This window comes from Cordyceps javanica, chromosome 5, assembly GCF_051103115.1.
Source record: "Cordyceps javanica chromosome 5, complete sequence".
Classification (NCBI taxonomy): Eukaryota; Fungi; Ascomycota; class Sordariomycetes; order Hypocreales; family Cordycipitaceae; genus Cordyceps; species Cordyceps javanica.
Window position 1 is genome coordinate 238200 of NC_139299.1, and position 26505 is coordinate 264704.

The window sequence follows — 26505 nt, forward strand, 5'->3', positions numbered from 1 at the left end:
CATACATCACTAGCAGTACATCAGGGCCATCCACAAGAAGCGAGGTCGAGACAAGCCTTGTTTGTTCAGCTGCAAGGTCAATCTGTCTCAGCCTCTTTCAAAAGAGATTCAGCTGCAACGCCACCAAGGGTCGAGCTCCTTACCATTTATTCATCTACTCCTCTCTGAATTTCTCCCAGAGGTGACGCGCTCAGAAGGGTGATCCCTTTATAGTGTCATGGTCCACCAAGTACATATTCCGGCCTGGTAACCTCTGTTGCTTTCTCTTTCATCACCACGCGAGATCCTCATGCATCTCTCCTGCATATCCTGATGCCTGAGTTAAATCCCGATAATTACACAGTTGCGTGGATAGCACCTCGCACAATTGAGGCGAAAGCTGCCATACAGATGCTAGACAACATACACGATGGCCACTTTCCAGTCAGCCGAGGCAATGACTATATATTCAAAGCCGGTGATGTCTGCAGTCATAATGTTATCATTGCAACGATGCCAGCTGGCGAGGAGTATGGCTCGGGCTCCGCCGCCGCCCTAGCTAGCCAAGTCAAAGTGTTTTTTCCAAATCTCTGGTTTGGACTGCTCGTGGGGGTTGCTGCTGGCCTGCCACTACTTTCAGGGCCCCGGAAGCGCGACATACGCCTCGGAGATGTCCTGGTAGCTCTGTCAGAAGGAGATAGTGCTGGACTGATAGCGTATGATTTGGGCAGGGAGATGGTAGACGGCTTCCGGCCGTTGAGATATGGTCATGCCCTGGCAAACACCGCGACAATTGTTCGGGCAGCAATCGCTGCCATCCAACTCGATGCACCAAACGACACACAAGTATTTCTCCATCATTATGAAGACATGAAGCATATCGAGCACGCTGATGGGACATTTGTCGACCCGGGCCAGGACGAGGACCGGTTATATGAGGTTGATGAACTCGGGACAGAGAGAATAGTCAAACGCAGCCGACGACCGGATACACATCGCACCAGAGTCTGGTACGGCCCGATTGGATCTGGCGAAAAGCTTGTATACAGCGCGACCAAAAGGAATGAACTACGAGACACGTACAATGTAATCGGTCTGGAGATGGAGGCTGCAGGAATGATGAACCGCATCCCTGTAGGCGTGATCAGGGGAGCCTGTAACTATGGCGATGAACATGACAATGCAAAATGGCAACCATACGCCGCGGCGATGGCAGCTGCATACGCCAAGGGTGTCCTGAGCAAAATTCGTCCGAAGCACAGCACAATGTATCAGCCGTCCGCGATGGCCTACTGCCACGACCCAGCATTTATCCAAAACATCAACTTTGTTGGCCGCGAAGAAGAGATTGACCAAATCCACCGCCACCTGAACGAAGCAAGATCTGGAAACCGCCAGGGCAGAGTATGCCTGTGGGGTCCGGGCGGCGTGGGAAAGACACAGTTAGCTGCGGCCTATGCCGCGCGGTACGGAGATCAGTATTCCGAGATTTTCAAAGTTTGCGCGACCGATTCACAGGCTCTCCAGGAAACCTTTGGTGATCTTGCCTTTCAAATCCGCTCTCGTCGTGTGGGCAACGATGACGGCTTTGCCCCGGAGGTGCCTGCGACGGACGCGGACACACACGCGCGACATCACATTACGCAGAAGAACATCTCCATGGTGCACCACTGGTTTAAAACTCATAAGACGGGCAGGTGGTTGCTCATTTTTGACGACGCTCGACTCCCTGACGTGGACATCAACCTATACATTCCGCGCGACTGCAATGGCGCCATCATCTTAACAAGCCAGAGTCGAGAAGCCGGTGGCTATGATTTCTTGCTCGAGGTCGGCGCTCTGACTCATGACAATGTGCGGTATCTCTTCTTCTCAAGAAAGCCAAATTATGGGGCCAGGAACTACATGACTTCCTCCCCCGTGCTGCAGAAGTAGTAAGACTGCTAGGATATCTTCCTCTGGCCGTCGAGCATGCAGGAGCTTTGATCTCATGCAAAGGCGTTCAGTATTATTGGGAGACTTTAAATTCAAATCGCATCAGCACTCTGAAGCAGTCTGATGGAACATCCATTCATCAAACATCGGTTTTCAAGACATTTCAGATATCGTTTGATTTGATCAAAGTCCGAAACCCATGCGCCGCCAAACTTCTAGTCTTCCTCAGCTTTCTAGACAACTCCGTCGTCTCCTCCGACATGTTATTCGAGGACTATGACACACCAAAGAGATCTCTCGACCACATGGAAATATTTGGAGGAAGAGCCGAGTTCCATGATGCGGTGGCCGACCTTTACCAACTGGCGTTGCTTTACCGCAAATACGAAGACGAGACGATATTCTTGTCAATGCATCCGTTGGTTCACTATATGACACGCAACAATCTCACACTTTCCGACCAGAGGTATTGGGCTGCGAACACTGCTAAATGTCTCTGCACACCATTTCTTCAGTCTTTTCCGGCCCCAATACAGCTCTCGCTGGCAGACTTCAGGAATGTTCTGCAGGTTTTACAAGAAGCTACGGAGCTCAAAGAAGATAACGAAGCTGACGCTAGGGTCCTCCAGCTCTGGGATTATTTGTCGAATTTGATGAAGCACTATTTTACGCACTTCCATATTCATGCCAAGTTGGAACAGTTCGAAAGGTATTGCAAACGTGCTGTTGCTGTTCTTGAGAAGGGAACTGAAGAGCAGCAGTTCGTCACATTGGTTGTAATCGTCCATCTAATGGCGTTGGCATCCAAATTCACGACTACGCGGGCCACCACGAGGAGTATCTACAAGGCTTTTCTCTCGAAGCTTTTGAAACCTGCCGCTGCCATGGCCTTGGAGCGATCTGTGGGTCACGGATCATCGTATGAGGACAAGTTTGTGAGCTTTCAACACTCATGGATGCACAAGCCAATGACAATGAGGAGCATACTTTAGAGAACCTCGCCGCGAGCGCCTATAAATGCGCTCTTTGAACGATTGTCATGCCTATCTGTGGCCGAAAAGAGGTGGCAAGAGGCTATGTTATTGGCGCAGTTCTCTGAACTACCTGCCAATTTGTGGGCAAGTCAGCCTCGAGTCGTACCGACACCTACTCAGCTGGTCATGGCCGCTTTCCATGCGTCACGAAGGCAACAAGACATGGATCCGTACTTGGACAAGCTAGCACAGCTAGCGCACAACCCCGAGTATCCAAACTGCTTTCCTGCCACGTATGATTATGGCACGATTTTGTTAAAGCAGGGCCGCTATAGGGAGGTTGAATCCGTCATGATTCCTACCATAGACAGAATAATCCAGCGGCCCAAATTCTGGCTTGCCACGATAGAAGGCTTAAGCTACATTTGGATGGTCAAGGCACTGTGTCTTGCCTTGGTCAATCAGAACCGGGCGGCGGACGCTGAGTGCGCACTTCTCGCAGCGTATTCCAGTGTGAAGAGCGTTTCGGAAGATGACACGCTCAGTCTGCTTCATATGGAGCATTTGCTGATATCCTTTCACAGAAAATGGGGCCTTCCGCTTCCATCGCCGGTCGCTGACTATGAGAGAAGTCTCTCGGACAGATTTCGGCGCATGTACGCGCCCAACGAAACAGTGCTCAAAAAGGCCGAGGGTCTCGGGATGGCAGCCGTCTTGCTCGGTCAGGGGGCTTTGGAGGAAGCCGAGTCGGTCAGTCTACAGTTCGTTGGGACCTCGGTTGCGATGCTGGGCGAGTCCCATGCATTGACACGGCGTGCGAGACAACTTCACCATGCGGCTGTCTCCGATATGCGTCGTGAAGAGGAAAACATCCGGAACGGGGACTTTTGGCCGCACTTTGGCTCCATTCTGTTCCCACGGGACTGTAACTCAGCCGACGGCGCCGGCAGTGTCCTAAATGATTGCACAATCGCATGGGTGACTGACAAGAGCCGCAGGCCGTGTACCATCCTGGATCAATTGGATGCTATGGTTGCCGATTTTGTGCCTTTGCAATTCCCCTCTCGCGCGTGTTGGGCAATATTTGGTTTAGGGTTGCTGTTCTTCATCTCTCACCAGAGAAGCTTTGTCATGGCCGCTGTCATGGCCGCTGTCATAGCCACTGTCATAGCCACTGTTATAACCACATGGGAGCGTTCCTTGTTCAAGATGAGTTAGCATGCGAGGTTTGCGCAAGAGACTGGTTTGTTTCGGATTGACTCTGTGCAGGAGATGCCGCATTCGCATACCATCACAAGTGCAAACGAGCAGCTGTCGAAACACATTCACGGTGTCCATAGTAGGAGCGATCACAAGCACAACATTGCGGATCTCTGACGTCCGAAGGTATGCGTGTTGATACCCTCTTCGCGTAAGTGCGGGCGTGACCCCTCTTGCTCCAAGAAACCAGCGCACAGTAGAATGGCCACGCCGGCCTCACAGCGCCGAGCGCGGGTCCCGTTGGTACGTAAGAGGTAAGACTTGCTCTGCACATTGCGGCCACTGTCAACATGTCAATCCAAACTGCCACTCAAATTGTCAAAGGAGAAAATCCAAGGTATACCGCCGATTGATGTGGTGCGAACCCGTTGGCTAACCGACCGGATAGAAGATGTACGGGTATTGCCGCAAGATTGTTCGTACGCCGTCCATTCCGTGACGAACATGTAATGCCAAGAGACCACACGCCATTTCGGCAGTTGTGTTGCCATCATAGAGCCGTTTGCAGAAATCCTTGTCTCGCCTAGCATTAAGGGTTCCGGTCAACGGCGACGTCTGGAGAAGGCTGTGTATTTTTGCTGCACCACTTGCTTATTACAAAAAACCTCCACTGCACTCCATAAAGCTCCGTACTGACTGGGTAGTCTTCTGAGCAGGGGTTGAACTCAAAATCACACATTGTACTCGTGCCACGCTGCCACGCACCCACTGCGTGAGGTGTATAATGATCGTCATATGCTTTGCTGGACCCGCCACCGACTCTCCACACTGGCAGTATTTTGCATTTCAATTGCCGCAGCGGATCTTCCCCATTTTAACTGTCATTTACCGATAATCTGCCTGGCTGTACATGCCGTAGATGCGCCCGCCCGGTCGTCCGACCACCCGGCCATCATCCAGGAACATGGGTATACACAGCCCAGTTACGCCCTTCTAAACGGCGTATGATGGAGTGGACATATGTTGCTGACACGGTGGAGGCTGCGTGGCAAGAAGGGAAACCATCACCCTGATAGTTTCCTTCCCCGGCCCTGAGATGACACCACTGAATGGTCAGGTGGAATGATAGACGGCCTGTGGCGTTTCCTTTGCCGACCTAGATGACAAGATGGAGTTTACGTGCACTCTGACCCAAAGATTTGATGGGGTTGGCAGATGGTCGCAGTCAAGCTCAGGCTGCCTGTTCTTTACTCCGAAGTGACTTGCCCGCACTGCCACGACCATGTCCTACCGGTTGCCGCATTTGGTCCGGACGTCGCGGCAGTCGGGAACGCCACTTCAGAGGAAATCGCCAGATCGAGGATTCTAGTACACACTTCTGGGTAGTGATCCTCAATGTGGAGTCGGAAATTTTCTTTCCGTTCCCTCATTCTCTGATCGGACCCGCGGAGAGCCGTACGGGCTTTTATTCTGGCGCGTCTGCGCACTTTAAATATCCCTGACCCTGTCCAGTATACCAGTTGTGACCTCAGCACAGAAGAAGAATTGCTCGCGTAAATGTGACAGAAGGAAGATTATTCATATTTCAAGGAGTATGAATGCGCGTTCGAAAGAGACACACTTCAAGATACGTTGGAAAATAAAAAGAGGCATTTTCTCAAAGCTATATACTAGATATTGTGCCAGAGAAATGAATTCACGCCTATAATATCGGTGATAATGCGACTGCCTAATCCTGGTTATATTATGGTTGAGATACATCCTTTGCCAGATGGATAAGCTTTTATTCGTCTACCAGAGTAGAACAGTTTTTTCACAGTGCTACGAGCAAGTTGTTTTAGAATTGTATGTTCTACCGTTCTTTAATCAACTGTTGAATCGTCCACTCCGCCCACTTCCCCCCACTGCCCATAAGATACTGCATTCGAGCTTTTGCGAGATGTGCTTGCTTGCTACTATGGAAGAGTCATCTTATGCGACCTGCGGCGCGATACGGGACGAAAAAGTCCTATTCCCCGTCTTCGGGATTTCATGTACAGGAAGCAAATACTTGACCACGGATCTAGAGGTGGCTGGGTTAACGGACAGGGGTGAGGATAGTGTTTGAGATAGGTTAATTCCGATTATAGTTGCGTAACAGGTCTTTATTAGCCTGCTGGTACATCATTTTGCTGATGCCGGGCGTTATGTCCTTGACATTCACTTTGCTAGAATACGACATCGCCGCTCTCATACGATGGGCTATTCTTGGCACAGCCCACTCATGTCTCTAATTCTGAATGTTTCAAACGGAATAGATTTCCGCTTGTACTTCTTCGCGACTGTATTAGTATGCTCTTTTCGGTTTAGATCCGAGATGATGCAGGGATAGGTTAATCCTCTTCTCCAAGGCCGACAGCCGCTCACAACAGCTTTGCTCATGATACGACAGTTACGATGGCCGAGATATCGCTTGATTATCCGGAAAATAGGCTCTGCAGCCCGTGCTACATGTGTATCTCCACTGTATAGGCGTTGGATATAGCAGTGCCCGTGTCTGGCCAAGGTAAAGCCGACGGATGATATAACTTCACGTTATTGAACTGCCGAGGCCGAATACCCTTCTCCATTGCCACTTCCCTGTCTAGAGAGTGGAAGATGCATTGATTTCAACTAATAGTGTTATCATTTGTGCTGGCATCTAAGGCTCAGGGAAAAGTATATAAGGGGGCATGTCCACCGAGGGACTACATGAGAACTTTCAATATCACTCAATCACACACCATACTCACATCACAACTACACTACACTCTTTCTTTATCCTTAAAAAATGAAGGCCGCGGTCGTTTTCTTCATGGCTCTTGCTGGTCTCGCTGTTGCCAGCGAGTCTACCGGCAGCAACCCGGACTTGGAGGCCCGATTCTGCCCTGTTGGCAAAGCTTGCAAGACTGATAGGGTAAGAAATCTGTTTCATCATCACTGAGTACAGTTTGACTAAGACGTGAAAAAAGGAGTGCGGCTCGTGCTCGTGCAACAACTGGAAGGGTACTTGCCAGCAGTAGCTGGCTGGTGGCCTTGATGCGTCTTTTGCTGCGCTCTAAAAAGGATCTGATGGATACCATAGGTACTGAAGACTGTCAAAATCAAAGTTGTCGATGAAGTTTTTGTCAACAGCTTCCATACTAGTGCTGAAGGTGGTTATCAGATAGAAAAATTGGGTACATTCATCGCTTCTAGGTTTCGGAAAGAATAGCGACAAGACAAGAGAATTTACCCTGCACAACAGTATTTTTTATCAGTGACTTATACCTAGTGACAAACTGCCCTCGAGCTGCCTACAAGGCTGAGTTCGCGGTGCCTTGGTAGGGCGCGGAAGATTAATATCTCAAGCGTCAAATGCTGCAATCGCAAACTTGCACCATTCTCAAAGTCCTGTTCGTCCAGTTCCAGAACAGGTTTTGAGAGAAATGGCAACGTCTGCCTCCAGCTCTCTATACGTGCTCGTAGTCTTTGCGCTCTGCTGAGGAGAGCCGTTAATGCGAGCGACTCCGAGTTTGCCCTCACAGAACTAGATTTCGTTAGTTATATAGAAGTGAAAATGCTTGTCTTCTCGGCTTACTAGAACTCCCTCAAGACGTCTGCGGCAATGACAGCGAGCTCGCATTGAGCTACACAAATGGGTATGTGTTGCGCCACCGCCTCGCGAATGGTCAGATCTTGAGGCCCCTGCTCGAAATCGTCCTCTGTGAGGCTAGAGACACACCAGTCCGACTCATGTAGATGAGAAGGTCGCCCACAGACGAGGGCATGCCACGTGTGACCAAGGTGAGTCAGCCACCAGAGCCGCCGACGTAGCATGACCTCCTCTCTCGGCAATCTCCAATCTTTCGGCTCGATATTTACCCCCAGGTTCTCTGCAATCGCCACAGCTGAGCATGAAAGAGCCCAGAACTTAACAGGCTCCGCAACGACGAAATTCTGTGGTGGCATATGCAGAATTAGAAGACATAACTGCAGCAATGACAAGTGTGAGAAACAGCTATCGCGTTGGAAGCTGCGCTGGGCAATGTCCCAGAGGTCATCGGCGGTACACCGAGGTAGCCGTTTGAGACACTAAGTTCGTCATCTAGGAAGGTGAAGGGCGCCGCGAGGACGTAGACGGCACTTCGAATGCCGATGGGAACATGAAAGACGGTGTTTGAGTCCAGCATGCGCCTAAGATCCATAAATGAGAGGACGGGGTATCGAGGGTGGACGAATCTTGTGTACCTGTACCCCTGTGTAGTAACGAAGAGAGTCAACGAAGTGTTCAGCTGGCGCACAGTTTTACTAGATTTTTTCCAAGCTCTGGCTCCACGATCTTGTTAAGCAGCACTTGGTCTGAAGCTTCCGTGCCTCCACCAGACATGTACCTCTCTGTCGCCTTCAAGTCTTCCTTCCAGATCGCCTCGTCGCTCATCATGAACTGCATTGGGACGTTGGCAGTAGATGTCTGGCTGCCACTGCCGGGCATTTCACGCCGGCTGGAAGTTTGAGTGTCGCTGCCAACTCTGCGGAAGTCGAGACGGAACATGTGGTAGTTGTCGTGGGTGTCGTACCGGTAATGCTTTAAAAGGAACGGATCTGACTCGCATGAGAGACTAATCAAGTGGTTTGAGTATCCTTTTTTGGCTTCTAGTGAGAATTCGGCTGGCCACGACGACGACTGTGAGTTATAGGTGTGGGCCACGACCTGCTGAGCCGTGCTTCCTCGTCGAGTAAACTCATCTTCATGCTGGAGAGGCCGAATATCGGGTTGGTTGGAGGAGCTGTTCGCGTCCGAAGGTGACCCACTAGATGTGCTCGTTGATGTTGTGCCTTGAGAAGTTGGACGGGCTATGTTGGGGGTCGGTGACAGCGCAACCGGAAGGAATACAGGGTCGGGTCTAAAGTCTGCCGAGGGCTCAGTGAACATCATGTTGATCCCGTCACTACCATCTCCCGATGCGCCATTACTTCCGGCGAAAACTCCACCGTTGCTACTGAGCCCATAGTAGCCCAGAATACTGGACATGTCCTGAACGGCGAATGGCTGTCGTATATCGGTTGGCAGCGCCCACAAATCGCTGTCACCCAGGTCCATGCTCATACTTTCATTTCGTTTGGCCTCGCCGACATTGACTGCAAGTGGCATATCGCTCAAGTCAGGCCGCTCAAGCTGATCCTGACTTGCTCGCCGTTGTTGGGACATTTCGGCTGCTGCGTCATCTTCCTTCCTATCGCGGGCACGATACTTGCGCCTCAAAGGCCCCAGAACAAAAGTGCAATGCCGTTTAAGCCTTCGACAGAGCTCGCATTCGGCACCATCAGCTTGCAATTTGCAGTGGATTTTGCGTGTTCGGCAGAGGTCGCATGGCCGCTGTTTTTTCGAGCGATACTTGCGCCCATTGCCCTCCAGCGACGTCGCCTGGTTCATTGCTGCAGGTCGAAATGGTGTCGCCTGGATAAAATAAACGTAGTTAGTAACAAGATAATTAGCCTCATCAACCTTAAGCTAAAGCTCTAGGCGTGATGTGGTGTAGTAATCAGTAGTAGTAAAATTGTAAAGATTAAGTTGAGGGGTAACTACCTATCTGATAGGACGTAGCTGGTCGGGTATTGTAGTTGGTTAGTATAGGCTTTTGTAGATACTAGGACTCTAAACAATAAAGCTGTGAGAAGCCTACCACGAGCGACTGCCCTCTCTATTTATTATAAGACGAGTTACTGTTTCCAATATTTATTTTGTCTATAAGTGGTTTTTCATTAACAGCAAAGGAAGTAGAGGTAATATAGAAAAGCTCTATTAGCTTAGTAGCTTCATTAGTGATAAGACACTATTTGCAGCAGCTTCACATAGTGGTCAGCGTGATTAGGTCCTTAACAGTAGCATTTCTGCTAAGACTCTATCCCGCCCAGCGGGTCAGCAAGCATACCTCTTATAATGCCGATTTAGTCCACACCCTTCTTAACGAACTACAAATCGTATCTGTATTCGAAATAGCTATGTTAAATAAGTACTTATCGCCGCGCGGCTTGTGGTGGTAGTCTAGATTTGTTAGGCTCACATGGAATATCAGCGCCGCGTTAGATACAATTATACGAAATTTTTAAGAATCGATCAGCAAATAACATTGATCTCAGCGATATTAAATAATATTTTTTTTATCTTCGCGTGACGACTAGCTCCGACCAAGGTCGATACCTGTCGGACCAAATTGATCCAGGGAACTCACTTATCCTGCAAATTGTAGTCATGTACAACGTACTTACTAGCTCTCGCGCAAGCCGTAGAGCCCCAAGATACCAGCGGCAAGTGGGAGCAGACTTCGGGCCAGGTTCAGATTGCCCCATTTGGAAATCAGCTCGCGCGTTGCCGTCGAGGTCACTGTTTCCGACGCGCCCTTCAGAAGCATCTCGTTGGTGTTCCTCATAAAGACCAAGGTAAACGGAATAATGGACATGACAAGGCCGGCTGCAGCCGCAAGGTGCGTCCTGGTCGCCCTTTCTCCTCGCGCCTCATAGGCGCCGTAGAGGTAGCACAGCGCTGTAGTGATGGCGACCTTGGGCATGACGGCCATGCCACGCGTGAAGAGTCCGTTCCAGACAATGCCGGGGGATTGAGGGGTAGCAAGCGCTGCTGGGATCCCAATGAGGGTCAACGAAGCGATGGCGCCTATGCAAAGGAGCAGCATGGGATGGTCAGCAAGTGCATGGCCGTTGGTTCGCGTGCGGAGTAGCATCATACCTGAAGTCCATACCGAGCCAACTATACCAGTGGCCACAGCCACGAGAGAAGGGGTAAGTTGTGATGGCGCCATCTTGAGTTTAGCGGTGTTAGGTGGGTGATGAGGCGTGTCGCAGGCAACGCTGAGAATCGGTTGCTCTTTAGAGGATAGATGGCCAAGTTTGAAACGAGCATTTTTAAAAGAAAGGAACGAGGCTTATCAGTATTAAGCCCGAATACTGAGTTCTTTTAGTCCACTCAAAAATTTAATTCCAAAGGTACATTAACACTAAACCTCTACTGTGGGCTCCGCTACCAAGTAGGTAGGGAATTACTATACTGGCAGGGCTAAACTGACATAAAGTTTTAATAGCAACGCCGGAACCGTCCTGGACAATTTTTCACAGTGGTCTGATAAAGAAATTGCTGCACCGACGGCAAATGAAACTATTATCGCTTTGATAACTTCAATAACGGCCACTAGCCGGCCGGTATACCGAAGAATGCCGATGGCCGAGATTCGGGTGGGGCGCCGTAAAACAAGACGAGAGGGCTACTTTACACCCGGGACCGACTCGGGACCGACCGACTGTTGGGCCCGGGCAATGAGATGCCGCCATTGTCCAGCACAGCATAAGGAATAATGGTATTCCAATGACCTCCTATCAATGCTGTCTTATTAGTATACCTGCGTTATATTTTTGTGTCTTATTCGTGTCTTCGTGCTATCTCCACATCGCTGCTTCTAAATGTAATCCGTGTCTCGCCAGGCTTGAAAGCACTGACTTTTCCGTACCATTATTTCATCATCTCGTCTGTTTATACAGTGGGGTACTATGCATGATAACGCTAGACTCAGGACTTATAAAAGATGTCAATGCATTCTTCGGCTAGCCACGAAAAAGCTGTCCCTTCCTACTACTGTTTTCCCTGGCGAAACACTATGACAGCTACGTCTACACTCACTTGGTCAAGGGCAGCCGCTATTCTAGGCACTATTGCTGTTGGCGGAGCCGCAGTTGGAATCTCAAGAAGGATGCTCAGTACCAAAGCGGTCGATTCGACAGCATCAACCAAGAAAATATTCGGTGGTGGCCCGGCACTCTTGTCTCTGCCTCTGGAGAGTTCCGTCCAAGTCAATCACAACACAAAGAGGCTTCGTTTCCGTTTGCCAGACGCCGAAGCCATCAGTGGACTCCCGTTGACATGTGAGCCCTTTTTGCATTAAACCTGCCTCTCCAAGCACTGAAACGAATGCTAATGGGACAAATCTAGCCGCCCTTCTTACTTTTTCATGGCCCAGGGGATATTATTTCCCAGTGCTGAGACCTTATACACCGATTAATTCTCCTTGTATGCGCCCTTTACCTCTCTCTCTTCGCGCGCATGCAGCTGATATGGAGCTTTGACTAGGCGAACCCGGCTTTATCGAATTAATGGTTAAACAGTACCCGGGTGGCAAAGCCAGCACACACCTCCATTCATTGCAGCCCGGGCAGCATCTGATCTTCGTCGGCGCCATCAAAGGGCCGCAGTGGACGCCAAATAGGGTCCGCCACGTCGTTCTCATTGCGGGCGGCGCAGGAATCACGCCGTGCTATCAGCTGGCGCAAGGGATCCTCGGCAACGCCCAGGATCAGACCGCCGTGACACTCATCTATGGCGCCAACGGCGACCGAGACATCCTCTGGAAGGGCCAAATGGAACAATGGCAGCAAACGTTTCCAGATCGGTTCAAGGTGCGCTTTACCGTCAGCGAGCCGGGCGAGAATTCGACGCTGGCGAGAGGGCGTGTGACGGCCTCGCTGCTTCAAGATGCCCTGCCGGATCTTGGTAGCAAAGAATGCGAGGTCTATGTATGCGGGCCACCGGCCATGGAGGCGGCCCTACTCGGCACCCGGTCTACAAAGGGGCTGCTGGAAGAACTCGGATACGGAAAGGAACAGATTCACAAGTTTTAATATTGTTATAGAGTGCGTAAAGAGCCCCTATTAAGTATACTTTTATAAAGTATCTCCTTTAATTAGCTAAAACATGAATATTAAAAATACTTCTTTTATAGGCGTTTTCCCTTTCTTTATTTATACACTATTACCCTGCTTAATATAGACTACCTCTTACTCCACTTTAAAGCCGATTCTACTAACCAACGCCATTCGTCGTCACCAATAGCAATACAGATCTGATCTGCTATATATACGCTATCAAATAGTCGGTTCCGTAGTAGGGCCCAGATAAACTGGTGGTACACACTCGATTTGGCCGACGCTCGACACGGCTTCAGCGCCAGTGCGTTCACCTCGGGATCTACTAGGATCCTGCGAAATAGGCGCGCAGGGATAACCTGCCCCCAACACTGGATAATCTCCTCCTCAGAGATAATAGCCAACGCGAACCGCTCCATCAGGCAGGAGTGGCAAAGCCAATGCTGGCACGGTGCCGGCTCGATCGGACCCGAGGGGATCTGTATCTTGCTACCGTAGGCATCATCGCAGAAGAAGCACGTCTTCCAGAACAGAGGCTTCGCCGACGGATCTATACCTTGTTCCTGGGCATGATACATAAGGCGAGCGTGGGGAAATCACCTTTCTGTCTCCATCTTGTGTTTCGTCGACACAGTCTCGCTGGCGTCTGTACCGGCGTTTGCTGCGCGGGCTGTGCAGGGGTAACGGCGGGCGAGTTGCTGAGAAGCCTAGATGTCCTGAATGTACCCCTCTTTCGAGCTCTGGATGTTGGGAAATGACGCAATGCAAGGTCGGCAGGCGGATAGAAACACTGTGCGTATGCAACACTGTGCGCATGCAGCATGCTAGCGCACCTTTAACAGTGCGAGTACCAATCTTCACGGCTTCAGCCTCGCTCGGCTGAAGGAAGTTGAGCAGGCACGCAGGCAAGCTCCTCAATTTTCGGCGGTCCCAGCCAATATCGCCGTCACCAGCTTCCAGGTCCGCTCAAAGGGTCGCAAAGTGCAGACCACCTAGCTCATGTCGAATTTTGCGCCTCTCGCTATGCGCGGCGGTGCCAGTCCCCCTCGCCTCGAGATGGCTGTGGACCTGCAAACATATCTGACTACTGCCAGGGAGGTATTACCAGTCTTCACCTCTGGTTTGGAAAGAACGTCGCTCGTCCGCAGCGGACTGAGCCTACTGCATTTCAAACTCCTTGGACTATCCGAACCCCAAGACTTCTTGACACTCGACACAGGCACCCTAAGCAAGATATCTAGTTGTCTGCAGGATCTGTTGCGTCAACTAGATCTTTTAATAGACGGGGACGTCCAGGACAAGGCCAAGTACTTTCGCAGCGTCTTACAAGATCTCATTGCTTCCCAGTCAGATGATGGCCACTATCTCATCAAAGAATTAACCGTCGAGGCCGGCTGCGTTGCTAAGAAAATCCACAAAACTCAATACGACAAGCAGAAACATCAAAAGCCTTACTACAGACATGGAAATCTCGAAGCCATTCAGTACCTGCTGTCCTTTCGTTCGTTGCTGGAGTCAGGCGATGTTGCAATCCATTCAGAATACGGCAAAACACTATCCCAGGTGACGAGCGGCTCCCTGGTAAATCTCACCAGGGCCCTAGAGATGGAGGCCAAGATCCTAGAGACTTGCGACATTCTTCAGCTGGCCATTGACACAGCATTGCCTGAATCAGCAGTTGGCATTGAAAGTCTGATCATGGCGGAAGATCCAACAGACGATCAGACTGAAGATGTTATGGAGATAGTTGACGCGGCGAACACTGCTTGCGACCACTTACAGCAGGTCTATGAACTTCTGTCCAATCAGCTGCACGATTGCAAGCCCCCGAAGCATATTGCCAAGCTTCATCTGTCTGGTCTCGGGGGTGGTAGGATCGGCTTCTTGCTCTCCAAGTGCAATGGAGCCCAGGGTGGCATCCAGTGCCGTGCAGAGTCCAGCAGTCCGTAAACCTCCCTCGACCGCAGTTTCAATGCTGACTTGACTTCAATGTGTTTAGTGAGGAACCTTCGATGCCCCCGTTCCGGGGCTGCATAGATTTCCGCCTCGCGGAGGCTAGGAAGAAGTGCCTGACACTAAACTTTGGCAAAGCCCGAGCGATCTTCACCGAGTCTGTTCCTGAGAGCTCTGAGCTTGCACAACAGCATGGATTTGTCCCTGAGAAACTCCTGACGCTCAAAGAAGTCCTTGGCGGGAATGGCCTGGCCAATACTGCAAGATCTAGCAGAGAAACCTGGAGTACAAGGTGGTTTCTCGACTCGTGGCTCACGAAATTTTCAGCACCCGAGCAGGAACCAAACGATAGGCAGCTCAACTACAAGGAAGCCTTGATGGAGAATGTGGTCACCGTGCAGTATCTTCTCTCTGAGTCTGTCTTCCATCTCTACTGTAGTCCCTGGCTCCTGGATGTTTGGCAACCTGATCTCATCGAGTTTCCCAAGAGCGGTACGCTGTTGGACTTCAAACGGCCTTACTACCCTTCTCCGTTATCTGTTGAGCTCCTAGAGGAATCACAAAGGGCTTTGCCGGATCCTTCCGACTATTCAGAAACGTATTCAGAAACGTTCATGGCCAAGTTTGGACTGCTCTTGCTCCAGCTCCAACTCCAGAAAATCTTCCCCTTAGAAGAAGAGGATCGAAACAACGATCTCTGGCCATCAATTGCTCTGTGCCGATATTACGACCAATTTAAAGACCTCGTGGAGCCCATCAAAGAAGTTGTCGTCGCTTGCCTGGATTTCCGGGATCTCCTTTTCCAAGACCTTGACTCGCGCGGGAGAAGCGCCGCCTTTAAATTCCGCACGGTTTTCTACAAAAAGATCCTGGTACCTCTGCGAGACATGCTCCTGCTGAATTATCCTAAAGTTGCCATCGAGCTCCAGAACAGTTCTGCGCTGAGCACGCCCCAGTCACGAGAGAAAAAGAGCCTAATGGGATGCAATAGTGCCGCTCCAAGTCGAAGTCCGGAAGCATGCTCAGGAACTGTAGGAAAAACTATGCTTACGAGGTACGTGCATTGCAGCTCCGTCACCTCGAGTTAACGATTGTTTTGCGCAGGCCCAGCCCATTGTCGTCCACAGGACACGCCAGCGCGCGTAGGGCGCCAAGTGTACAGCATGCAACACACAATGCCGCACCCACGAAAATGGGAAACGCGAACGAGTCGCCTCATTCGTTGTTCAAGCATAATGTACGGTTACAGCAAGCCACTCTAGCCACAGCAAGTCCGCTTTCAGCCATGGTCACCAGCGACGACTACTGCCGGAGCTCTGCGGTCAGTAGCGGACAGAGACTCACAGAGCCGACTACGTTTATCAGACCTAACCGATCTGGATTGAATCATACTCGAGCAAAGCCGTGTGCCTGGCCAAAACAGTGCATTCTATTTGACGCAAACGATGGAGCATATGAAGAGAGGTTTGTTCGTCTTATTGAATGCCTTTGTTTCCAAGTCTAAAGCAGCATGTAGGGCCGGTCCTGATGGTGACACGGAGGATTTCATCGCGCGAATGACCACATTTGTTACGGAAAGCATTGTGCCGCTGCCCGACGAACTGGCACAGGACATCAAACACGACCGCCAGAAAAGAAACATTCGCATTGCGGTTTTGGACACTGGCATTCACATCGATGGAGAGGACGACTTTCTCATAGCCGCACAAACGAGAATCCTTCTGAAGAAGAACTTCCTTGGTAACGACGAGATGGCCTACGACGACACATATGGCCACGGAACGCACATTGTCAGACTGCTGCTCCAACATACCCCTTTTGCAGAAATTATCGTCGCTAAAATAGCCGAGTCGAAAATGTTGACAAGGGTAGAACATATCATTGATGTAAGACGACACTTCGGGCTGGACGCACGGTGCTAAGCTGATAAATGAGTCTACCATAGGCACTGAATTGGGTTCGTACTCCCGAGTGCGACGCGGACATCATTGTCATGTCTTTTGGGCTCGGCCAGGTTACTAATCCGGGGATGGCGGAAATCATCAAAATACTCGTCGCGGAACACAAGCTCGTTTTCGCTGCCGCTTCTAATGGCGGCGGCAACGAACCGCGGGCCTTTCCGGCCAAAGCAGACGGCGTCTTCTGCATCCACGTTTCAGACGGAAAAGGCAACAAGACGGGCATCAACCCGCCGCCTTGGCCAAACGACTATAACTTCTCCACGCTGGGGAACGTTGTTCAGTCAGAATGGAATGGAAAAGAAGTCTACCTCAGCGGATCCTCTTTTGCCGCACCCTTTGCGGCTAGTATTGCGGCAAACGCGCTCGAGTTCATCCGCCACACCCTGACCGAGGAGTACGATGACCCGAATTACTTTTATCGCTACCAAGGCATGTGCTCCCTGTTCCGCTGCCTCTCTGATCGCGTGGACGGTTACGACTACGTCAAGCCATGGAAGATGCATTTGTGGGATGAAGGAACACGGCTGCCAAAGACGCGGGAAGCTCTGAGGGAGATTGCACGCCTCGGGCCTGATATGTGGATTAAGCGAACGTCTGAGCAGTCTTTCGAGGGCTACCCATCAGATATCGATGAGTAAAATGAGCCATAGGGGGGAAAGCAAACATAATATATAAACAGATATCTGTATAACAAGCTCTGTACCGATTGCTCGTATCGTAATAAGAATAAGAATCTCACCATCTGTCGTATAAATTTAGGAGCTGTGTTGTTGAATCTTTCCGGCCATATGTATAACTCTCGGCCATATATATAACTAAATAGGTTGCTAGACATACGAGCCGGCTGAATGCTCAAGTGACCGCCGGACATATGCCCAAGGTGGGCGCCGTTGGGCATCGACTAAAGGGGTGCCTGAAAGTCGTGTTGTTGCATGAGCTGAAATTCAGCAGCACGAGGAGAAAGCGGGGTTGCCTACGCGAAGAGATATAGTAGAAGCTTATACTTCCCGAGCGGAAAAAAAAGCGATGCATCTCAAGAAACTCATCTTCGTCTTGCTCTGCAGCGCAAGCCGAACGAGCATCTGCACAATGGCTTCATCCAAGCGGCGCATTCCGACCTACCACGTCGTTCCGCACTTCAACATTGCCGCCACCGGCGGAGCGCTGCGGCTCGGCACTGTGGTCACGGACCTCGACGAGCTCGTTCCGCTGAACAAGAACGTGGCCGACTTCGTGCCGGTACCCGCCGAGGACGTGTACTCGTCGACGACGCAGACCGGCTTCCACGCCAGCCGCAGCCAGGTCCTGTCCGGCCAGTTTGGCGTCTGGGCCGAGGCGCTCGGTCTGAGCGGCGTCGGCGGCCACGCCAACGCCGGTGCCGAGCGCAACCGCGAGGAGACCGTCTCCTGCGCCAGCGTCGTGACGACCTTTTTTGACCCGGACCCCGACTGGGTAGACGCGTGCCTGGCTGCCAGGCCCATTAACAACTACATGGTCGCGTCGTCGTACGCGGCCGCGGTGTACCTCGTAACCGGCCTCAAAGTCGCGACGAACCTGACGTTTGGCAGCGAGGCCACCAAGAGCGCCGGCGCTGATGCCAAGGCGGGAGCCAGTGTACCAGACGCCCCGGTGCAAGTAGGACTGGAAGGCGACTTCAAGTCGGAGAGGATGCAGGCGCTGGGCTTTCAATCTTCTGACATTATTGTTGGGTTCCGTGTCAGAAAGTATCGGTATAAGAAGAAGAGCCTCTTTGGCAAAGAGAGGAAACTCGAGGGACAGACTGTCCTTCACGGCGCGGAGATGCTGGATGACAAACCTGGACCAAAGAAGCTACTTGCGTTCGAAGAGATCCCGATTCAAGAGGAAATTTTAGCACAGGAGAAGGCAGAAAACGCGGAAGCTACTGTTGAAGAATGTTGGGTCAAATCATATAGTTCATAATCTTCTTCTATATACCCATATAAAAAACGAATCTTTGTATAATAGGATGATTTAAGTAGGTCTTAGAAAGTTGGTTATTAGTAGAGGGGGAATAAAGGAGGGAGAGAGGAGATTAGGCTCTAACCCTCGCTTCTATGCTCTTAGTATACTAAAGTACAATCTCCGCGAGCTTAAAAACAACCTTCTCAATAAATCGAACGCCAATGAAAACACCATCCTCGTCCCACACATCCTTCTCGTCCCCAAAGTCCTCATTGCCCGCGTCCAGGCACGTGAGGCACGTAACAACCACGGCCGTGTACAGGTCCCCCATGCGCTGTGGCAGCTTCTCCCTCGCGAGCTCGACTAGATGCTCTTTGATATCACGTTTGAGTATCACCGCGTTCTCGGCCGTAAAGGCTTCGTCGCACAGCTTGAGCCGCAGCGCAGAGGACGGCGTCCTAGTCCCGTCCGCCTCTCCCGAATACACCACGAACGAGGACCAGAGGCCAATTTCCAGCAGGCACGCCCCCAGCGCGTACACGTCGTGCTGCATGACGTAGTCTTCGTTCATCCGCATGCCTTGCCGCTGTGGATGCCGGTACAGGTTGCGCTCCCACGCCGCGTCGCCCTGGCGCAGCGTCTGAAAGTGCGCACTCCGGAACTGGTCGAAGCCGAGCAGAAAGGCCGACCCGGGCGACGACGCGTCGTCGTCGTCCTCGGTGAGCGAGAGCACAATCGTCTCGGGGCGAATGTTTTTATGCACAAATCCGCACGTATGCACGAAGCTCACGGCGAGCGCCAGCCGCCGCGCCAGCCCGAGGACCGCGGTGAGGCTGAAGGCCCGCTGCTGCTGCGAGCGGAACTCCTCGCGCAGGCTGATGAGGCGCGCGCCCTCGGTCGCCTGCGGGCGGAAGATTAGGGTGATAGAGGCCAGGTGCCCTGTGGCAGGGTCCCTGCGCTTCACCAGTCCCTGGCAGGCGAGTAGCCCAAAGGCCTTGGGATCGACCTGCTTGAGCTTCATGGCCATCCATGGTCTCCGCGTTGGCGCGCGTCCGCGGGACATCGAGGTCACCGCCGCCGCAAGCAATGGTATCCACGAGGTAACGCCTCTCTGAGCTGGCTCGCTGGATGATCTGGGTCGTCGTGTAGCGTATCGTCGGCGCCGAAGCCCAGTCTAGTCCCGCCTCGTCAAGGTTGACATGCGTCCCGGTGCCGGCCATGGACTGGCGCAGATTTCGCGCTGTTGCGAGTGCGGAAGGGGGAGATGCGCGAGGTGCCGCGCGAGGTGCCGCGCGAGCGCTGGGCATGTCCTCTAGCAGCTCCGAGTCAATATCTTCGCTCTTGTTCAATACAATCAGATACCAGGTCGGGTCGAACACGTCGCGCCACCGCTCCAGCTCGGCGAGCGCCTTGTCAAGCGACTCGCGTACAAGGACGTATTTTAGCCGCATAATGCCGTCCACAAGGGCATGCGGGCCACGGCGCTTCGCGGCCAGCGGCTTGATCCTGGCAATGGCGGCGAGAAGCTTGACGTTTAGCGTCTCTAGTACTTCGATCTGGATCCGGCAGTGGTCGTTGCTCATGGTGTGAGCAACTCGCTTAACGAACTCGACCTGCGACACCATGTCGCCTCGATGAAGATGATCTTTTCGCGGACGGCGATATCAGCCTCCTTGGAGTCGTGGTATAGTTCGACGAGGATCTTGCCATACCTGTTGTCGGTCAGCAATACGCTCTGATGCAGCCAAAGGTGTCGAATGCATACTTGAGACATAGATCGGCCGTTGCCAACGCGGCCATGACCAACTCGGCCATGCTTTTGATTGACTGGGCGGGAGATTGCTGCTTGCTTGGTACGATGAACGCCCTTTTGTCTAAGTACCGCAACCATCTGACTGGGGCCTGAGAGTGCGAGATATAGCTAACCCCCTAAAGGTGCAGCAAAGGCAATACATGTACCACCAAGTAGCTTTTGTAGATGAGGCTATGCTTGATGCCACTGTGATGCAGGTTGCCTTTGCAGTGCGGGGTCGGTCGCCCATGATAATCAGCCTGCAGTCAGCCTGCAGGCGCTGAGTTTAGCTGAACCTCTTCCTCTTTCATGCCCAACTCTCAACATACGACGCGACTTTCTATGCGTCTTCTTGCTCCATCGCCGTCACAAATCACTAAATGCACCCTTTCCGGTTGGATTCTGATTGTCTCTGCCATCCTGGAGTCTCGGACAGCGTCGTATAGGCGGCCAACATGGCCAACGACTGTCATCATTTCCCCGCCCTGCCTGACATTGTTCGCGACGCCAGGCTCGAGGCCGAGTTCTTTCCGACTCACACGAAAATTGTCTCGTACGCGTCCGGGACTTCTGTCCACGAGCGGCGCCTACGCATCGAAGAGCTATGGTTCCGCGACCGGCAGCTGGGCCATGGCGCCTACGGCATCGTTCACCTAGAGCGGTGCGAGCGTGGTGGCCGCGCACGGCGACGAGCCGTAAAGCAGATTAAAAAGAACATTGCGTCAGGGGAGCCTCTGGATTATGCAAGAGAGCTCGAGGCCATCATGAAGTTTTCGCATCGAGATGTCAGCGTGCGTCACGTAATGGAGAGGCTTGCTTGCTAATGGACGCCAGTATACACACTGCTTCGTGCGCTCGGACGGATGGTACGAATCGTCGTATTACGTGTTTATAACGATGGAATATCTGGAGCATGGTGATTTGCAGAGGCACCTCACCCGACCGCTTCCAGAGCACGAGGCGAAGCTCATTACAAGCCAAATCCTTGAGGGATTGAAGCTTATGCATGAGAACGGATTCACCCACCGGGATCTAAAACCTGGGGTATGCTTTTCCTTTCCATGTGCTATAGTGCGCGCTGACCGAGCAGAATATTATGGTTGTTACTAAAGGGCCTGGATGGTTCGTCAAGATTGCTGACTTTGGCATCACCAAACGAAGGCACCAGGATGCGACAAGCCTGCATACACTACAACGAGGTTCTTTAGGGTTCGCCGCGCCCGAGGCCTTGGGGCTCAACAGTGGCCAGGGTTCCTATACCTCTGCTGTTGATATGTGGTCGCTCGGCGCTGTTGTCTACATGATGCTGACGACTCTAACACCATTTGCCCCCTTTGAGGTGTTCCAATATGCCGCTGGGCAGCTAGACTTTCCTCTCGAGTCTCTCAAAAAGCTAGCCGTTAGCACGCATGGTCAAGATTTTATCGCTTCGCTGATGCGAGTTAATGGGCCGAGTCGATTATCTTCGGCTGATGCTAATACGCATCCTTGGATGACGAAACCGTCGACTGTCACCTTAGATGCAACGGGAGCCAGGTATACATACTCCTTTCTCTCACTCAAGCAATATGATCTAATACTGCAAATTAGTCACACAACCATCTCTACACCCTCTGCATTATGGAGCACCATCACCGATTGTTCTAGCGAGCCATCAGCTACCATAAAAGTACTTGCTACACCTACTACAGAGATTCCTGCGAAACATACTACACCCTATGACCGCTCGCCGTCTGCAACCCATCGAGGTTGGTCCGGCATGGAGTCTCCAATCCGATCGCGCGATCCTCAACCCGAGGCGAGCGACTTGAGCATCCACGATGCCAAAGAGCGATGCTTCCGGTGCCTTGACGACTACACCGCCCACCAAAACCCCAAATCTGCAGCACACGCGCAAGGTCTAGAGCATTTGTTGCAGTTGTGGGCGAAGCACGCCGGGGTCGATGCTCGCAAAGGCATGTCCCTCGACGATCGCCTCAAGGACCACCCTGATCTCAAGACAACATTCATAGGCTTGCTTGAGCTGATTGAACGGAGAATCACAGAAGGTGAGGACAGCATCCACTTCATAAAGGGGGATCGACTTACAGCTTACTAGCACTATCCTCTCCTCATGATGATGCCGACCCTGGAGATATTCCAACAACAGAGATAACAGTTGATGATGATTATGGCGATGCGGAGGAGCTTTTGATAAAACAAAAGTGGGAATGCTACAGGGGAAACATATGGGACACCATCAGCGCAGCTGTCGATATGCTCATCAAGCTCACAGCGATGGTTCGCAAGGCAAGCGTTTCGGTGCGGAATTCGAGTTTAGCGGCACATTTCCACATCCAAGACGACTATTTTGCAGGATATGCCAAGATTCTGGCCAGAACTTGGCTGAAGGATGCCAGAAGGTCTTTGACGGACCAACTCGGGCACTCCGTCTCTGTCCGACGCAGATACATACTATACAAGATGAGGCACGAGGAGAAAATCAGCGCCCGTAGCACCGAATTCGTCCCTACCCCAGCTAAGACGACACCTATCCCTCTATCAATGAGAGAGGTTGCCCCAAAACTCGAACTCTCCAAGGAAACCCCTTCACCAGCCCGGCCCATGCGTCCAGTGAACCCGATCTTCGCGGGAACGACGCCGTCAAGCACAAATCTCTCCGAGCTCGACATAGTCAGAATGAGACGCCTAATTCGGAACACGACAGCTCCATCTGGCATCACCGAGGGCTCTGTTTCCATCGAGGAGACAGGCTTTGCGTACATGTTTCCAGAGCCTCCGAGTCTGGGAGGCATGCAGAGATATGCCCCATGTCCGTATTGCTCGGCACCTTTGTCTGCTAAAGACTTGACCAAGCGTGCATGGAGGTCAGCTTTTCCCGGCATTGTAGCCTTAGTGTTTTAATGCTAACACCACCCTAGGAAACACCTGTATGAAGACCTCCAGCCGTACGTATGCATATCAGAGAAGTGTCAAGATACGATGCAGCTCTTCCCCACTTCAGAGAACTGGCTGCAACATATGGAAGAGTTTCATGGCAATGATTGGCCAAGGAGAGTACACATGAAAACGTGGCACTGTGAGAAGGAGCACGAACGAGAAGAGTTCAAAAGCGAAGGCGAGTTGCGGAACCACCTCGTGAACAATCACACAAGCTTGAGTGACGCTCATGTCAGTGCTTTGGTCCGGCGAAATTGGGGAATCGGCTGTAGAGAGGCTCATGTCTGTCCTCTGTGTGAATCAACACCAACAAATATCACGCTTTTGACAAATGAGGAGGACAAAGCGACTCTTCTTTTCCGGCACATTGGCAATCACCTTGAGGCTCTCGCATTATTCTCCTTGCCATCCTTGACGACTGATCCGGCCGGCGATGGACGACAGCCCAGCTCCGCAGCTCAGCTTACAAGCGACGGCTTCAAGGCTGATCCTCGGGAGAACAAGCAAGCAGCTGCTGAGTTTCACGATGACGGCCTTGAGGGTAGCCTAGATTTTGATGACGTTCCCCAGGGCCATTCTAACGATAGTGATTCTGAGGCGATTATGGACGAAGATGATTCCTCTTTTCTTCCTCCTGATCTCGGTGCTGGGTTTGCCTGGGAACTGACAAGTTCAAATGAAGAAACCCACGGACCCGATTCAATCCTAGACAGTTTTAGAGCTTGGCACGAAAAGAGTCAGCACAGCACTGAGACTAACTCTTCTACCGGTGCTGTGCTGGGAGCGGAAGTTTATCCTCTTCCAAATGACAGATACCCTGTTGGATTGGCTCACCACGCTATTCCACATGAAGAAATTGCCACTAAAGCAGCCTTAGACGACTTCTATGGACTAAGACTAGCTACTAAGTACTCATCAGATTAGAACTTATATATCCTTAGATAGATCAGCGACTATAATATTATTATTATATCTCTTTTAGGCAAAATTATTAGTACTACTTCTACTACTATAACTATAATATATATACTTACTAGCTTTTTATTAATTAGAATTAGCCTAATAGTAGGTATTAGTACTAGAATTCCTAAAATAGAGAAAAACTATAATACTAATAAAAACTATAACCTCTATAATATATAGCTAAGTAATATTATTATTAGCTAGCTAGCTAGTACTTATAGAGGTTTTAAGTAATATAACTTTAGGAAAGTAATTACTAGTAAAAACTTCTAGCCTTTAGGCTTTCTAAATAGTCTACTAAGGGCTCTTCTTAAGATAGTTAGTATTCTTTGCTGATTATATAAGGCTAGAGAGAGTAATATACCTATAATCCTAAACTAAATACTTAAGAATCTAAATAATATAATATATTTATATAAATACCTAGGACTAGAACTTAATTATCTATTTAAAGCTATATATAATTATCTATAAAATAAAAAGACTTATAAATATTATAATAGGGTAAAAGAAATAACCTAGCCTAATTACTATATAAATAATCCTAGGGTCTACTATAGTATTATTATATTTATAAATTAAGTTATTAAGGATCTAGCTATAAGATACTATCTTAGAAGAAATTATATTTACTTTAAGATAGGAGCTATAGGCCTTATAAAAGATTTTCTATATCTTATTGTTTATAGTATATATGACTATATAGATATGTATAAGAATAACTACTAGTAGAGGTATGTAGCTATAGCAGCGGCAGCATATACTAAAGAGATCTTATATAATACTTTAAGCTAAGGAAGAGCGGCTGGCAAGGGATATAGGTTTATTAACACCTCCCTAATATAGTATATAACTAAAGTTATAGCTTACTTTTTATCTTAGATATAGTAATTAAAGTAATAAAGGAGCGAACTAGTAATACTCTTTATTATATAGAGAGAGTATTAAGAGATATTTAAGTCCTTAGCTAGGGATAGGTAGATAAAAATAACTAAACTATCCTAAACTAGCTTACTCTAGTTAATTATACTATCTAGTATAATTACTTTATTAATATCTAGAAGCTAGGGACTAGCTAATAGTCTTTAGACTTAACTATATTCTAAGAATAGCTAAATAAAGATAATTATATACTATTTTACCCTAGTATTCCTAGAGTAGGGAAAATAATTATTATAGTAGTTATAATTAAATACCTTCAATTTATATTTTAAGGTAACTAAAGTATTAGTATTATATATATCTACTATAACTTTTAGTAGTAAGATAAATAAAAGACTAAAGATATTACGAACGCTACTGCACGGGACGCGAGGGGCTAAGCCAGGTCGCCCGGATGGCCTAGCCGTAGACCCGATTAAGGACTATAGGGGTATAAACTGAATATTATATTATATAATAATTATAATAAAAATAAGCTAATTTTTCTCGTTATAACACATATACTCTTACCTATTTTAACCTAGGTTCAGAATTAAAGTTATACAGAATTACACTAGCTATACCAGGTACCTTACCAGCCACCCCAGCCACTTTAAACCTTATATAAGGTCATGACGAACCACTTGAATTCGTTCGAGTCATAGACTGGAATAGACCCACATTTTTCGTCTATATAGATCTAGTAATTCCCTATACCTTTTGCTATAGAAAAAAGCAAGCTTCTTTACGACGCACGCATGAATAGAAGAACGATTTTATCGATTTTACTTCGACCATCCTTCTTACCAAACGATAACCCGTGTTTCCGATCCTTCCACTTCCATTTACCAAGCCTATCGCTCGTTAACCTCTTACAAAGATAGGCTAAGATACGTTTAAACTCGTATATAAGGTACTAGGTAGAACTAGTCTATCGTAGTACCTTAAGCTTACATATTATAGTTTAAATCTTATTAAGGTCTTTAAAAGTAGTCTAGAATAACTCCTCGAAATTATTATAGTCTTAGAAAATATAAGTAGTTTCGTTATTTAGTATTTCGTTATTAAGAAAATCTCTAAGAGTAGGTTCCTACTATTCTATTATCTTACTAGTAAGAAGGTTACTAATATAGAGAATCTATATAGTAGAGTTAGCGATAATAGTATTAATATAAAGGTAGGCTTTAGCTTACGTAAGGAAGGTTTATATATCCCCTTTTATCCTATTAAATAGTTTAGGTTTAGGGAATTTAGG

At 49.7% G+C, this 26505-nt stretch overlaps 9 protein-coding genes across 9 annotated transcripts; 6 read left to right on the plus strand and 3 right to left on the minus strand.

The window, feature by feature from the left end:
* Positions 1–492: 492 nt before the first annotated feature.
* V2A60_007319 (uncharacterized protein) lies at positions 493–1914 on the plus strand (the record flags this gene model as incomplete). The annotated part of the gene is made up of 1 exon (XM_083258604.1): positions 493–1914. One exon carries the CDS (start codon positions 493–495, stop codon positions 1912–1914), a length of 1422 nt encoding a protein of 473 aa, XP_083114730.1.
* A 1160-nt stretch (positions 1915–3074) lies between these two features.
* On the plus strand, positions 3075–4106 carry V2A60_007320 (uncharacterized protein; the record flags this gene model as incomplete). The annotated part of the gene is made up of 1 exon (XM_083258605.1): positions 3075–4106. The coding sequence occupies one exon, from the start codon at positions 3075–3077 to the stop codon at positions 4104–4106; it is 1032 nt and encodes a 343-aa protein (XP_083114731.1).
* A 3579-nt stretch (positions 4107–7685) lies between these two features.
* On the minus strand, positions 7686–9297 carry V2A60_007321 (fungal specific transcription factor domain-containing protein; the record flags this gene model as incomplete). The annotated part of the gene is made up of 3 exons (XM_083258606.1): positions 7686–8045; positions 8159–8336; positions 8390–9297. The coding sequence occupies 3 exons, from the start codon at positions 9295–9297 to the stop codon at positions 7686–7688; spliced, it is 1446 nt and encodes a 481-aa protein (XP_083114732.1).
* Positions 9298–10357: 1060 nt separating this feature from the next.
* V2A60_007322 (anthrone oxygenase family protein) lies at positions 10358–10906 on the minus strand (the record flags this gene model as incomplete). The annotated part of the gene is made up of 2 exons (XM_083258607.1): positions 10358–10761; positions 10834–10906. The coding sequence occupies 2 exons, from the start codon at positions 10904–10906 to the stop codon at positions 10358–10360; spliced, it is 477 nt and encodes a 158-aa protein (XP_083114733.1).
* A 1342-nt stretch (positions 10907–12248) lies between these two features.
* V2A60_007323 (cytochrome b5 reductase family protein) lies at positions 12249–12773 on the plus strand (the record flags this gene model as incomplete). Its single annotated transcript, XM_083258608.1, has 1 exon — positions 12249–12773. The coding sequence occupies one exon, from the start codon at positions 12249–12251 to the stop codon at positions 12771–12773; it is 525 nt and encodes a 174-aa protein (XP_083114734.1).
* A 1047-nt stretch (positions 12774–13820) lies between these two features.
* On the plus strand, positions 13821–17349 carry V2A60_007324 (S8/S53 family peptidase; the record flags this gene model as incomplete). Its single annotated transcript, XM_083258609.1, has 4 exons — positions 13821–14743; positions 14797–15804; positions 16267–16636; positions 16696–17349. The coding sequence occupies 4 exons, from the start codon at positions 13821–13823 to the stop codon at positions 17347–17349; spliced, it is 2955 nt and encodes a 984-aa protein (XP_083114735.1).
* A 451-nt stretch (positions 17350–17800) lies between these two features.
* On the plus strand, positions 17801–18652 carry V2A60_007325 (uncharacterized protein; the record flags this gene model as incomplete). The annotated part of the gene is made up of 1 exon (XM_083258610.1): positions 17801–18652. The coding sequence occupies one exon, from the start codon at positions 17801–17803 to the stop codon at positions 18650–18652; it is 852 nt and encodes a 283-aa protein (XP_083114736.1).
* A 148-nt stretch (positions 18653–18800) lies between these two features.
* Positions 18801–20449, minus strand: V2A60_007326 (uncharacterized protein; the record flags this gene model as incomplete). Its single annotated transcript, XM_083258611.1, has 4 exons — positions 18801–19573; positions 19641–20212; positions 20257–20346; positions 20400–20449. 4 exons carry the CDS (start codon positions 20447–20449, stop codon positions 18801–18803), a joined length of 1485 nt encoding a protein of 494 aa, XP_083114737.1.
* A 432-nt stretch (positions 20450–20881) lies between these two features.
* Positions 20882–23362, plus strand: V2A60_007327 (serine/threonine-protein kinase; the record flags this gene model as incomplete). Its single annotated transcript, XM_083258612.1, has 7 exons — positions 20882–21211; positions 21261–21470; positions 21517–21962; positions 22017–22474; positions 22525–23238; positions 23283–23293; positions 23348–23362. 7 exons carry the CDS (start codon positions 20882–20884, stop codon positions 23360–23362), a joined length of 2184 nt encoding a protein of 727 aa, XP_083114738.1.
* Positions 23363–26505: the final 3143 nt, after the last annotated feature.